This window comes from Vipera ursinii, assembly GCF_947247035.1.
Source record: "Vipera ursinii genome assembly, chromosome: 5".
In the NCBI taxonomy this organism is placed as follows: domain Eukaryota; kingdom Metazoa; phylum Chordata; class Lepidosauria; order Squamata; family Viperidae; genus Vipera; species Vipera ursinii.
The window spans coordinates 57,013,956-57,027,788 of record NC_139518.1 but is presented as its reverse complement, the minus strand read 5'-3'; the positions used below and the strand labels follow the sequence as shown (position 1 = coordinate 57,027,788).

The 13,833-nt window shown below is 40.1% G+C and overlaps 1 protein-coding gene across 1 annotated transcript; it reads left to right on the top strand.

Moving 5' to 3' along the window:
• The first annotated feature begins 9,607 nt into the window (after positions 1 to 9,607).
• LOC310641744 (prolactin-releasing peptide receptor-like) lies at positions 9,608 to 13,031 on the top strand. The gene is made up of 3 exons (XM_083364982.1): positions 9,608 to 9,787; positions 11,349 to 11,422; positions 11,880 to 13,031. Exon 3 carries the CDS (start codon positions 11,886 to 11,888, stop codon positions 12,936 to 12,938), a length of 1,053 nt encoding a protein of 350 aa, XP_083221108.1. The 5' UTR covers positions 9,608 to 9,787; positions 11,349 to 11,422; positions 11,880 to 11,885; the 3' UTR covers positions 12,939 to 13,031.
• The last annotated feature ends 802 nt before the right edge of the window (positions 13,032 to 13,833 follow it).

The window sequence follows — 13,833 nt, the reverse complement described above, 5'->3', positions numbered from 1 at the left end:
AGTCTAGCTCCCTTATTAAACTGTCTAGCTTTTTACTAATGGTCTTATAGTAAATACTAAGCTTACTTAAGTTCAGCTTCAAATTAAACAATAAATCTAGCCATGAGATTAATTTAGCCATGGGAAACTGCTTACGAGGCAGATGATCAGCCTCTCTAGTTCAGTGCTGTCTACCCTGATCAGTGGTGTAATGTATTGGGCTTGCTTGTTAACACCACGTGGTAAGGGCTGGCAGGCTGCTAGAGCAGGGAGCTAGCTAACAGCTCCCAGCATCTCAGACAGCCCGTCTCCAGCGCTGCTATTGGTTGCCCCTAGGCGGCAATAGGTTGCTTCAAACCTATTGGCCGCTGCCTAGGGGCCAGGGTATAAATTGCTGCATCTGCAGCCCTGTTCTCTAGTTCAGATCCTGCAAGCAATAAACCATGTTCTTTGCTGAACTCACTCGCCTCGTCTTCATTCCTGCGCAACGAACCCAGTACATAACACTGGTGACAAGGATGGGATTCTGCTTCTCCATCGAAGCTGAAAGTCACTAGGGGAGAGGCAGTGCACGCCTGACGGGAAAAGCAAATTCCCCTCCCAAGCCACGCTAGTGACCACGTGCTTAGAGGACCTGGGCAATGGAGAGGCAGGATTCGAAGACACTGAGATCCAGCCGTGAAGACAGCAGAATGCCCAAAGTCAGAAGGCTGTGAGAATTCGACATCAAGCAACCAGAAGGAAGGCCCTCATACCTGTCCCAAGTCGAGAACTACCTTCGGGCAAACCAGGTCACAGAGGATGGACTGAAGACTGCCACGCTGCTTTGTGTGTACAGCCCAGCGATATTCGATCTGGCCGAAAACCTTTTCGCACCCATGCCATTGGAATCCGTCTCCTACGCCAAACTGAAGAAGCTCAGAGAACACTTCCAACCAAAGATGTCAGCGATTGCATGGTGCTACGCCTTTGAACAACGAATACTGCAGCCGGGAGAGACAACATCCAAGTACATTGCGGACTTGAGGCAGGCCGCACACCTGTGTCGATTTTCAGACGTCAAAGAGCGACTTTGAGACCGGCTCGTCTGTGGCCTCCGCAACAGAGAGCTGCAGCAGAAACTTTTTGCCAGAGAGGTCCTGTCGTTCACAGATGCCCAGAACGAAGTCATGGCAGATGAAGCTGCTGGTGGAGCCGTCCAAATGATCCAGCCTGCCAGAACAACGCAATGCGAAGAAGCCATCCACCACAGGGATGCAGAACTCACCGAGGACTCCAAAGAAGATGCCAAAGTCGACAAGTTGCACAGACAACCCAACCAACAGCTCCACAACAGCAAGCAGCAAGAGACTACTAACAAGGCAGATCTCTTGCCTAGATGTCCAGATTGTGATGGCCGCCACCAATGCTTGGACTGCAGGTTCTGGACAGCCATGTGCCAGGCCTGTGGAAAAACCAGCCACATCACATCAGTTTGCAGAGGTCACCAGAGGGACTGGCCATCAAATCGCCAGTCGAAAGATCCGACCAGAAGAGGTACCAGGCCACAGGGACCGTTCAGCAGGGGGTTTTGCTCAAGCCATAGAAGTGTCTGCCGTACCGGGGCCCGACACCCCCTTAAACCCAAGTATAGACTTCAGGCAGAGCTACAAGGGGTCCCCTGTAAGATGGAGCTGGACACAGGCTCTGCCTTTTCCATTATTTCTCTGGACACATTTAATTTCGTGTGCAGTCACAGTAGGAGATGGGCCAAGCTGAGGCCCTCTGACATACTTTTAACAGATTTTCGGAACGCAAAAGTCGTAGTCAAGGGTGAAGCCACCTTGGCTGTTAAATTTAAGGGGTTTTCAGGGCACCTGGATGTTGGTGTAGTAGGGGGCCAGAGAATGAGCCTAATTGGACTCGATTGGTTTGATGCACTAGGCATCCAAGTAACTGGTATCAACCGGACACAAGTCACGAGTCTAGCGTCAGTTTGTGAGGACTTCACAGACGTATTTGATTCAGCCCTAGGAACTTACATGGGCCCACCAATAGCATTCAAACTAGACTCAAACATGGTTCCCATCAGGATTAAGTCTTGCAGGGTCCCCTTTGCCCTCAAGCACAAAATAGAGATGGAACTAGACAAGCTTGTAGAACAGGGCATTTTGCAACCAGTAGATGGTGGGGAGTGGGAAACTCCTATTGTAACACCACTTAAAGCCAACAGGGAAGTCAGAATCTGTGCAGATTATAAATGCACAATTAACCGGGCCCTTAAGCAGCACACATACCTAGTTGCAGTGGTGAGCCACATCCTGGCATCTTTGCAGGGTGGCACCACTTTTGCAAAATTAGATTTGGCGCAGGCCTATCAGCAACTACCTGTTGATGAGGCCACGACTGCAGCACAAACAATTGTGACCCACAGGGGGGCTTTCAGAGTAAAGCGCTTGCAATTTGGGGTCAGTGTAGCCCTGGGCATTTTTCAGGGAATCATGGAATGCACACTCAAAAGCATTCCAGGGGTTTGCCCCTATTTTGACGATGTGCTTATTGCTGGGGAATCCACAGAGATGCTAGCAAGGAGGCTCAGAGCCATCCTGCAGAGGCTGCGTGAAGCAGGCCTCAAACTAAAAAAGAGCAAGTGCAGTATCGGGGTCCCTTCAACTGAATTTTTGGGGTTTTGCATTGATGCTAATGGCATCCGCCCAGCTGAGTCCAAAGTGAAGGCCATTCAGATGCCACCTAGCCCTAAAACAAAAGGAGAGCTGCAAGCATTCTTGGGCCTCCTCAACTTCTACCATGCATTCCTTCCTAACAAGGCCATAGTGGCAGAGCTGCTTCACAGGCTCTTAGATAAAAAAGCTTCTTGGAAGTGGACCAGCATTCATGAAAAAAGTTTTCAGGACCTGAAGGCACTTCTGTCAGTCAGTTCCACTATCACTCATTTCAGGGAGTCTAAACCAGTCTGCTTAGCATGTGACACATGTGGGTGCAGTCTTGAGTCACTTAGAGAAAGATGGAACCCAAGTTCCCATTGCATTTTATTCGAGGATACTGTCCTCTGCTGAGCGTAACTACACTCAAATTGACAAAGAGGCATTGGCCATGGTAGCTGGAGTTAAAAAATTCCATGACTACTTATATTTACAATTTACAGTGGCAGAATTTCAGGCATTCCTGAGAGCAAACTCCATCAGGCATGCAATGTTGGCCCCGTTTCACCCTTCTACTAATGGTCAAGCCGAATGCATGGTTGACACCACAAAAGAGTCACTGAAGCATATAGTGACTGGGGACTGGCATCACAGATTGGCAGATTTTTTACTTTGCCAGCATTCCATTCCGTGCACGGCTACAGGGAAAAGACCAGCAGAGCTGCGCTGGGGGATCACGAAACTGGACAGGTTGCATCCAGTTAGGGTGGCAGCAGAAGCTTCGCACCCAAAACCCCTGAGGGGGCTGCAAGTGGGTGATGGGGTGTGGGCCAGGAACTATGGGCATGGGAACTTGTGGGTGCCAGGAAAAAATCACTAAAACATCAGGCCCCCTCTCTTACGAAGTGGGGCTGGAGGGAGGGTGAGTTGTCCGGTGCCACATCAATCAGCTTAGGAAGCATTTCCCAGAATGGCCACAAAGCAAGAACTTCATCACAAGTCTTACCAAGGTCCACAAACTGGCAGCCAAGCCGGCCCATGCATAGACCCTGAAGGCTCACACAGCCCAAGCAACGAGGAGTTGGCCGTAGATGAGCGGAGCCCGGACGTGCAACATGGGTCCCCAATGGAGAAAGCCAACCTGAATCATACAGCTGCTGTGCTAACTCTGCTGAACAAACTGACTCTGGGGTGGGCCAACCTGGAAAGGCCAGCCAGAGAGCACCGAGCCACTCTGAATCACTTGAACTAAGAGACACTGGTCTACCCAGCCCGGTGGGCAAGCTGGTAGGCCAGGACATGCCTGGGTCCCGCAGGTGTTCCACAAGGCCATGCAAACCTCCTGCTTATCCGCAAGATTTTGTTCTGAAATAATAAAGCTATAATGTTGTATGTCCTGTCAACAAAAGTGTGTATAGTCAAGGCTATGGTCTTTACAGTTGCAATGTATGGCAGTGAAAGTTGGACCATAAGAAAGGCTGAGCGCCAAAGAATTGAGGCCTTTGAACTATGGTGTTGGAGAAGACTCCTACGAATCCCTTGGACTGCAAGGCGATCAAACCGGTCAGTCCTAGAGGAAATCAACCCTGACTGCTCTCTAGAAGGCCAGATCCTGAAGCTAAAACTCAAATACTTTGGCCACCTAATGAGAAGGACTCAGTGGAAAAGAGCCTCATGCTGGGAAAGATTGAGGGCAATAGAAGAAGGGGACGACAGAGATTGAGGTGTATTGTATTGTATTGTATTGTAAAATGATGAGACGAGACGAGAAGAGACGAGAAGAGACGAGAAGGGACGAGTTGGAAGGGACCTTGGAAGTTTTCTAGTTGAACCTCCTGCTCAGGCAGGAAACATTTCAGACAAATACTGTTTATTGTTTTATTCATGTCAGTAGATAATTGTTGGCCTACACTGTGGTACTAAAGACAGCAAAGCCTTGATATTTCTTTTTCCTCATCACATTTGCTGTCTTGCCAGTAGCACTTTTTAAGATTTTCTGGATATTGTTGAAGAGTGATGGATGTGAAAAACTATACTCAGGCTGCTTTGACCTTTCTACTGTGCTCTTAATGGATAAAAGAACTCATATATACTCAAATCCCTCTGTGAATAGAGCCTGGAATTGATGGCATGTCGCTCTCTTGCTCTTGAGTACAATAAACAGGAAAAACATTGGGAATCATGTTATCTCAGCCGATTGGTAAAAAGTGAGGATTGCAAGGCCTCATTACAATAGAAAACAAAATAATTGTATAAAAGCTTTTAGATGTTCTTTCTCAGCCTGGTGTGTGGGTATTAAAGATATCCAAATCAAATGAAGTCTTGGTAATGTGATTACCAAACAAGTTTTGCATCTAGCAAGATAATTTCAGTCTTCTGGGACAGTATTTCCTCTAACAGATATAAAATGTCAAACTTAATTTTATGGTGTGTTTTCATCAACATTATTCACAGATCCATAATCAATATGAATGCCTTAATGAGTTCTGATTATTCTGTGCAACAATCCCTCCCTTTTGCTCATAAGCACCTGTTATTTATTAGTTATTTACACTTTATCTGAGTGTAAAACTATTTTATTGAGTGATATGATTTTAACCATTTGTTTATTTACATTTAATAACCTAAAATAATGGAAGACTTACCACTGAAGTAAAGATAAGTCACAGCTTTTTTCTACATATTCTTTCTTCCTTTCCCCTATCATTGCTAATGCACTTTTGAACAGATATTTCTAAACAGGAAAATCACAAAAAATCCTTTGCTGGTCAAAAGTCTTACACACATTCTGTAACCAAATATTCTCTCCCTCTAGTAAGAAAACCTGAGAGGGGCACTTGGCTAAATTCCTGTCGAAATGCTATTCCTTTCTTTTCCTGAGGTTAAATAGCCAGAAGAGATATGAGTCTTGCCAGGAAAAGAGAAGCTGAAAAGAGATCATACTCCAGAATATTGTGGCCAGAGAATTTTCCAGGATTCAGGAAGGAATAAGTCACATGCAGAATTTTGGAGCAAATACTCAACATGCATTTGAAATTTTATTTTGGACCAAGTCAATGTCTTCCAAGATTTCTTTCACAGCAAGTTTCTCTGAGTCTCTGTTTGTGGCATTGTTCTTTTCTTTACATTTACTTTTGAAATATATATATTTTTCTCTTTAATGCCAATACCAGTGGTGGGATTCAAATATGTGAACAACTGGTTCTCTGTGTGGATGCCGCTTCTGGAAGTCCGTTCTGGGCAACAAAAAATTAGCTACTGGTTCGGCCGAAGTGGTGTGAACTGGCTGAATCCCACCACTGCCCAATACCCAACTGTATTCTCTTTTGTTTACTATAAGTTTTCCAGTAGACAATGACATCAGCTTTTGTCCTGGTAACTGTATAACTTGCTTCAGATGCCCCTGGGGTTTCACAGATCAAGCCCAGAAAGAAATATTAACTTTTCCTCTTGATTATGGCTATTGGAGAAAGCAATAACTGTTCCATTCGCCTGGGTTGGGATGCTCTGGTTAATTTGAGCAGGCCCACAAAGTGAATGAGACCCTTACAATTTTGCTTTTTTAAATCAAGTGGATTATAAAATATACATGCATAGTTGTAACCTGAACCAAAGGATCAGATGAATATTCTATCTCTAATTGTCTGTGCATCTACCTTGCATGATAATTCAAAGTTTTTATGAATAAAACAAAGTCTACTGGAAATCATAAAAGGCAAAAGGAGAAGTAATGAATTAACCATCTTGTCAGTTTGTACAGAATATGTATTTTGATTAGATATCATTAGCGCTCATTTTTATCTTATTTCTTTTAATAGTTAATTGCAATTCATTTCAATTATTTTATTTGTTACATTATACATTATAATATTTCTGCACATTGGTTATGAAATATTGATGTGAAGCGTTTTCCCACTTATTAAATGTTACCTCCACCAAGTGCCACACTCCTTTGTTTCTGGAGCACCAGAAATAGAAGATATTGTGCTTGGTTTTCCGTGGCCATCTCTATGCCCAGCAAGGGCTTAATATTTACAGACTCTATTTGACATAGCTACACAATAGGGTCATAACAAAAGGTTATCTCATTTCCTTTTGGGCACAAAAACATATAACCATTAAAACTGCTAAGTTTAGACTCAAGGTTATTTAATTGAGATGATGAATTCATCTAAACATACAGTATATACTTTTGTATTTTAGTATTCATCTTATGTTTCTACCTTCTTTTATCTTACACTATTTTGTTGTACTCTGCTATCTTTTATTTCATCTGAACTTACTCTCTATTTTGTCTCACTTTATTTCATTTTAGCTTATTTTATTGTTTTTGAATGTTTGGTAAATTGATTAATCAATAAAGTCATATTTGATTTGATTTTGATTTAATTAATATGCAATTATAGTTAAAATAGGCCACTCCCACCATTAAATTAGATAAATTAATAAATAATCTTGATAGCTAAGTACCACTTCAAGACTCAGATGAAATATGCCTCTAAAATACTAATTACTAGGGAAACATAGAAAACAAGACTCCAGGTCTTGCTTCTCAGCCTCCCAGTCAGATCCATTGTGACATAAAATGTTCAGTTTTGAGATGAAACCAGCAGGAACTTTGTGATGTTCTTAACCATACATGGATCACAGACACAGTGAATTGTTCATGTCTGGTTGATTACAGCTTTGTACAGAGTAATGTCCATTGCTATACATGATTCCATGTATAGCATTATGACTTTACAACTTGAGTTATCGTATTACACTTTAATGTAATAGAAAATTGTGATATTAGAACAGCTAGAGCTACTGAATAAGCAAAGGAAAACTTGACTAAGCAAAACCAATTCTGTTGGAAGATTTGAATCTTTGAATCTCATGCATTTAAATTAATGCTTTATTTAAGTATATGTTTGTACAGTCCCCAACAATTGTTCCATTTGGGAAAGCAGTTATTACTTATATTGAGATGCAGTATTTTCAGATGGTCATATTCTTCTGAGATTTATCCCTATCATATGGGAGTTGACATTTTGAAAAAGGAGGTAGGTTTTCTGTACCTCAGCTGGAAGACTTGTTCTTCAGTATTGGAAAGATAAATATTTTGGTTCAGTGGTTCGCCGAACTGATGCTACCAAGATTTCATGAATCAATAACTTATCAACATAGATGACCTATGGATAATTGTAAGGAATTATGATGGATAATTGTAAGGAATTATGATGGATAATTGCAAGGAATTATGATGGATAATTGTAAGGAATTATGGCTTCCGCACATTGAAATAGTTAAATTTTACAAATGTTTATATGTATGTGAATATACACTTTGTACGTCTGTTTCTTTTTAAAGCTTTATATCCATCCTTCTTATTTTATAATTCTGTGTATTGTTTTTAATATTTAGCTAATGAAAGAATAGAAAAAGGGAAAAATATGAAGTTTACAATAATTCAAAAATGCAGTTTAATATTCACAAACTTCACAGAAAGGATTTCCATTTTTTAAATTAAATGAATCTGAAAAGTATTGGATTGTATTTTTTGGAAACAAACAAGAAGCTCTGATATGGAATTTGGAAACATAGAAATGGATACTATTGGATTACTTTTTGCAGTGGAACTTTTCCCCTAACCAATTTCATTTATTTTGGCTTCTCAACAACTTGTGAGTTCAGGATGCTGTAAAAGACAGTTTTTAGCCAGCAAGATTGTCACATTCTTATTTATGTTGTATATACAATATCAAATCCATAAGACACAATTTGACTATGCAGCTCAATTTTCAGCTGGTACTGCTGATTATCCTATGAACTTGAAAAGTGTTTATATACAAATGGCTGACTTAAAAACATTTTGAGGCTCAGATTTTGTAAAGTAAACCATAATATATAACCTACATATCTCATTATTTCCTCCCACAAATATATTGTTAAAAGGACACAGTTTAATCAATCTACAAAAGAAACTCTGATGAAAGAGGGAGTAATGTGGCAAATCACCTCTCTGCAGCCACAAGGCTGGAATGTTAGAGAAAAGAAATCAATACTTAATATTTGTTCATAAACCGTTGAGTTATTCTGTTCAATAGCATTGTGTTTAGTGACAGATTTTTCTGATGTCTTTTTTATTAATAGCAATAGGCCCCAGAGAACATGTTTAGGTTTCTGTATGAGACTGGTGATAAAATAGCATGCTCAATACATTTTATGCTACAGTTGCAGCATTAATTATTCTTTAAGGAAAAACCAAAGTAATAGCAACTCTTCACGTATAGCCAAATATAAATATCCTCCAAAGCCTCAGCTGTTGACCAATTTGGGAACAGCATTAATGAAATGGAAGTCATTATGTTTCCTCCTATTGTCAGGGTTCAATGGGGGTGAAGCACATCCCCAGCTGTTTCTGTATGCATAATTTCTACCAGGCAATATAACAGTTCATTAAGCATGTTGGTGCCAGATACGATGAGAAGACCCTTTTTACAACAGCTCTGACAATATTTTCAGTACCATGGAGAACGCCCATAGCTACATCTAATGGAATTACTAAAAACCCAGCAAGCCCTTCTTTACAATCCTCCCAATGCAGTATGATGATCATTACTTATGCTTCTATTATTTTTACATATTTTGCTAGGGATTAAAAAAAAATAATCAGGCATTTAATCAGGCGTGTTGCCTATTACCTTTTTAGCATGCTAAATATTTTAAGGATGCTAAGTAAGTTTTTCTGAATATTTGCAGGTTTCTCAATAGACCTATTCAAGAATTTTGAGGAAAAGAACAAGGCGGAAAAAGTCTCTTGAGCATCAATTAATTTGGGAGGGGTGGGGGTTGCCTTTACTTTCTCTTTTCCTTTTTAAAGCAAACATTTAACTCAAATGGATAAAGTGGGTATCAGTAAGTCTTGCGTTTGGGGAAGGGACATAGCAATCCGTTTCAGTCTAGACTTAATATGTTAATTAAAATAGGGGGGGAAAAAGGGAGGGGAGTCATTCCTGGCCATGCCACACTAGCAAAATTGATCTCTGTCTCTTTAAACTCTTGTTCAATCAGTTTGGTTGGTTTTGCAAGCCAGGCACAGCATATTGATTCAAGAAGACAATGATTCCAGCTCCAGGACTCTCTCCTCTTCACTACGAATAGGACAGCTTACCCTAGTAACGGTAGGTGAGAAATGAGATGTTTTGAATCCTATTTCTGATGCTCAGTAAGGTTTCTGTTATTACATATTTCTCTCTCAGCTGCATGCTTATTATAATTAAGCATTATTGCAGTTCATTATGACCTCTGGAGTGCCCATAAGCATTTCCTTGAGAATATTTGATTGATAAATTATATATTGCTTTGGTTCACCTGACTCTCTAAACACATATTCATTTGCTCTGTCATAACCTGCATTTTTCTAAGTATATTGTTGCTTGTGGTAACTTACAAAAACAAAAACTTGTCTGAAAGCATTGAGCATAAATTTGACTCCAACCTCTAAGCAGGTATAATTGGATTTTCAAAAATAATTTCATATCTGATTTTATTGTGCAATTTTATTTCAAATGAGTTGTTCCCAGAAGTGCAGTTTGCACGTCTATTTATAAAAGTTCCACAAATAGAAATAGATCTATGGGCTACCTATTTACATATTTATTTAATTATTCCACTCTGTAGGACATGGGAACATGGATATGATAACCTGAAATGGATACCAGTATATAGACTGTGAAAAGATCAGCTTGAAAAAGAAAATCATGGGTGAAGAGAATCAATAAGCATCAATTAACAGATATTTTTTAAATAGATTTGAAACTGATGATTTTTAACTTGATCCTCCAGCAAGTAGACTTAAAGATACTTTTCCATTCTATTTGATAACAGCAATAAAAACCTCTCCATGCACATTCCATTGGATGGAATACTATCTCTAAATCTTCAGCCTATGTTCTTACTAGATGATAGAAACATGTAAATGAGCTTTTCCCACTAAGGAAAAGAAAACAGTAATCAGACAGCCACAGGTAGACAGGAAATATTATAGATTGGTAACAACACATTTCAGTTTCTTGATCATCATCATTATTATCACTGTCTATTATTTGCATGATGATGGATTGTATATTGATGGAATTGTATTATTGTTGTGAAGAATTTTCAAGACTAGCATGTGTGTGTGTGTGGGGGGGGGGAAGCGGAGATGTTAGAAAACCATACTTTTGTTCTGGTCAATTTATTAAAAGACGGAGCCAAGACAACTATATCAATTAGCAAGAATGAGCTCCATCTTAAGAAAATCAAATACTTTAATGTGTATGATTTTGCAACATATAGCTCTATTCTAATTTTCTTCTAGAATTTCTCATCTTTCATCAAGTACTTTATAACATGACAAAAGGAAATCAAAAGGGAATCTTGCAGGCATAAATATTTCTGAAAATCATGTTCTCACGCATCAGTGCACAAACACACACACACACACACACACACACACAAAACTCCTGAAAGGTCTTCATTGGTCTTTCCTGAACAGCTTCTATCTGCCATGCCTTCAATGTTACTAAGTGCTGAAAACTGAATCTCCTTAGCAATTGGTTTTAAAACATTTATCTGTTGGGGGTCATAAGCAATTAAGCCATAGATATGGTCAAAATCAAAATTTACCAGTCACCCATTTTTCTCTGATGCTTCCTTTTTGATTTCACTCTTTGATTTCACTCATTTCACTCTTCCAAACAGCAGGCTGCACGGAAGGACAACAGCCTAATTCAGATTGAGTGGTAGGGAAGGAAGACCTGGAATTAATCTCGTGGGTAAATAGGACGAGGGCTGAAACCTGCTTTAAAATACAGTATGTGTCCATTTACTTGCTTAAAAGTCAGAAATCAGGGTACATGAGATTGTGGGTGTACTAATTTTATGTTGTGATTGGAAAGCTAGCAATCTGAATATATATTTCCTTTATCATTTTCTCACAATTCTTTGTGGCCCTTCTTTTGTTCTCCTACAAACAAAACAGTAAAACAGTAACATGAGTAACCAAATCATTAAAAGAAAATATATGTTTGTGTACATGCATGTATGTGGATGAGCATGTTTGTGTGCACACGTACTTTTTCTGATGCTGGAAATGAACATTTTATTATATGAAGAAGTAGATTTGGGTACTGTAAGTGTAAATGAGATACAAATAGGAATATGAATCCACAATCAGAATAAGTGGATCATGTCTAAAGAACATACTTACAACTACTGTTTATTATCTTACAGGCCAAAATGTATGCATCATTTGAAGGTTCTAGCACCCTTCCTACAAACACCAGCGCAGTAGCTCTTGACTCTGCTTTGAATGGGACCAACATATTTTTCCAGGGTTTGCAGCTGGTGCAGCGACTCAAATTGCTGATCATCCTGTTATACACAGGAGTGGTCATTATTGGGATGGTAGGTAACTGCCTCCTGGTCCATGTCATTCTGCATGTCAAGAAGATGCACAATGTCACCAACTTCCTCATTGGGAACCTAGCTCTTTCAGATGTGGCGATGTGCACCACATGCATCCCACTTACTCTTGCCTATGTTTTTGAGCCACGGGGCTGGATTTTTGGCAGCACAATGTGCTATTTTGTCTACTTCATGCAGCCGGTGACTGTTTATGTCTCTATCTTCACCTTGGTCACCATTGCAGTTGACCGGTACATTGTCATTATACACCCTTTGCGACGCCGTGTCTCCCTTCAGCTTAGTGCTTATATGATCCTCTTTATCTGGATTCTGTCCTGCTGCTTAGCCTTGCCAGCTATGGCACATACCTATTATGTGGAGCTGGATCAGCAAGGCGTCATCCTATGTGAGGAGTTCTGGGGGGAGCAAGAACGCCAAAGACAAACCTATGCTTTGTGCCTGCTGCTCATTACTTATTTTTGTCCTTTGCTGGCCATCCTCATTTCCTACATCAAGATCTCCCTCAAACTAAAAAACAGGGTGATGCCGGGCAGTGTCACTAAAAACCAGGCAGACTGGGACAGAGCTAGGCGGAAAAGGACCTTCTCCTTGTTGGTCATAGTAGTGGTGGTCTTCGGAGTTTGCTGGCTTCCCCTTCATGCCTTCAACTTTATTCGGGACATTAACATAAACGCAATCGATGCTTATTATTTCAGCCTGATCCAACTGGTTTGCCATTGGTTTGCTATGAGTTCTGCCTGCTATAATCCCTTCATATATGCCTGGCTTCACGATAGCTTTAGGGAAGAACTTAAAAAATTACTTGTCTGGCCCAGGAAAGTAGTTCCTTCTGGGCAAAGCGCAACTGTGAGTGTTGTTATCTGATCAATAAGTGCACCTGGTCTCCTGACAGACAAGAGTCTATAGTTTAATGATTCCGTGTTGAAAAATAGCAGTATTTTTGTGTTGGAAATAACAGCCAAACCTTGCTGCTTTATAAAAAAGCAAAACCAAACCCAAAACAAAACAGATGGCAGGCTCCTTCAAGCAAACAAACGAACAAACAAAAAACAACCTGCCGGGCATGAAGAATTAGGACTATTCATGAAGGTTGCAGCATAAATGATTTATTGAACCCCATACACAAGAATCTGGTTAACCAATGGTCAGCAAATGTCATCCAGGTCATGGTTGGTTTTCCAAAGGCAAATGGACTTTCTTAGTTTTTTCTTTTCTTTTCTTTTCTTTTCTTTTCTTTTCTATTCTTTTTTCTTTTCTTTTCTGAAGAAGCTTCTTGGAGGAAAAGCAAAACATTTTCAAGGGGAAAAAAAAAAGCCTAAGAAAGTCCAGTTGCCTTTTGAAAAGCATTTTTGGGATAATGGTCAGCCCTAAATTCGTTTTAAATAAGAATCAGTGGAATTCAAGGAAGGTTGAACTTGGATCTCTTGTGGACTCTAAACTGATAGCATGTTTCCCTCTCCGCCACGGATCTCCTTTGTCCTTCTCCAACACAACCAAGAACATATTCATATGCAAACCTGGCAGTGGGGAGCAAATGGGATTAAAATGTATTTTTAATTAAATTAATTTTGGTATCAGTGAAAGTCTCCGGCAGTAGATTTGTTCTTTCCTTTATGTATAAAAATATTCTGCTGCATTGCAAGAGTGGTGGATGTTTTACTGAAAACATTGCACATATTATATATATTATATAAGTGATGCTGCACATCTGTTAAAATTGTATTTCATGGCACAATTTATAGCTCCTTCCTTTTCTGTA

Excerpts from the sequence above, each read along its gene's own strand:
- LOC310641744 (XM_083364982.1), top strand. The coding sequence starts at position 11,886 with ATGTATGCATCATTTGAAGGTTCTAGCACCCTTCCTACAAACACCAGC.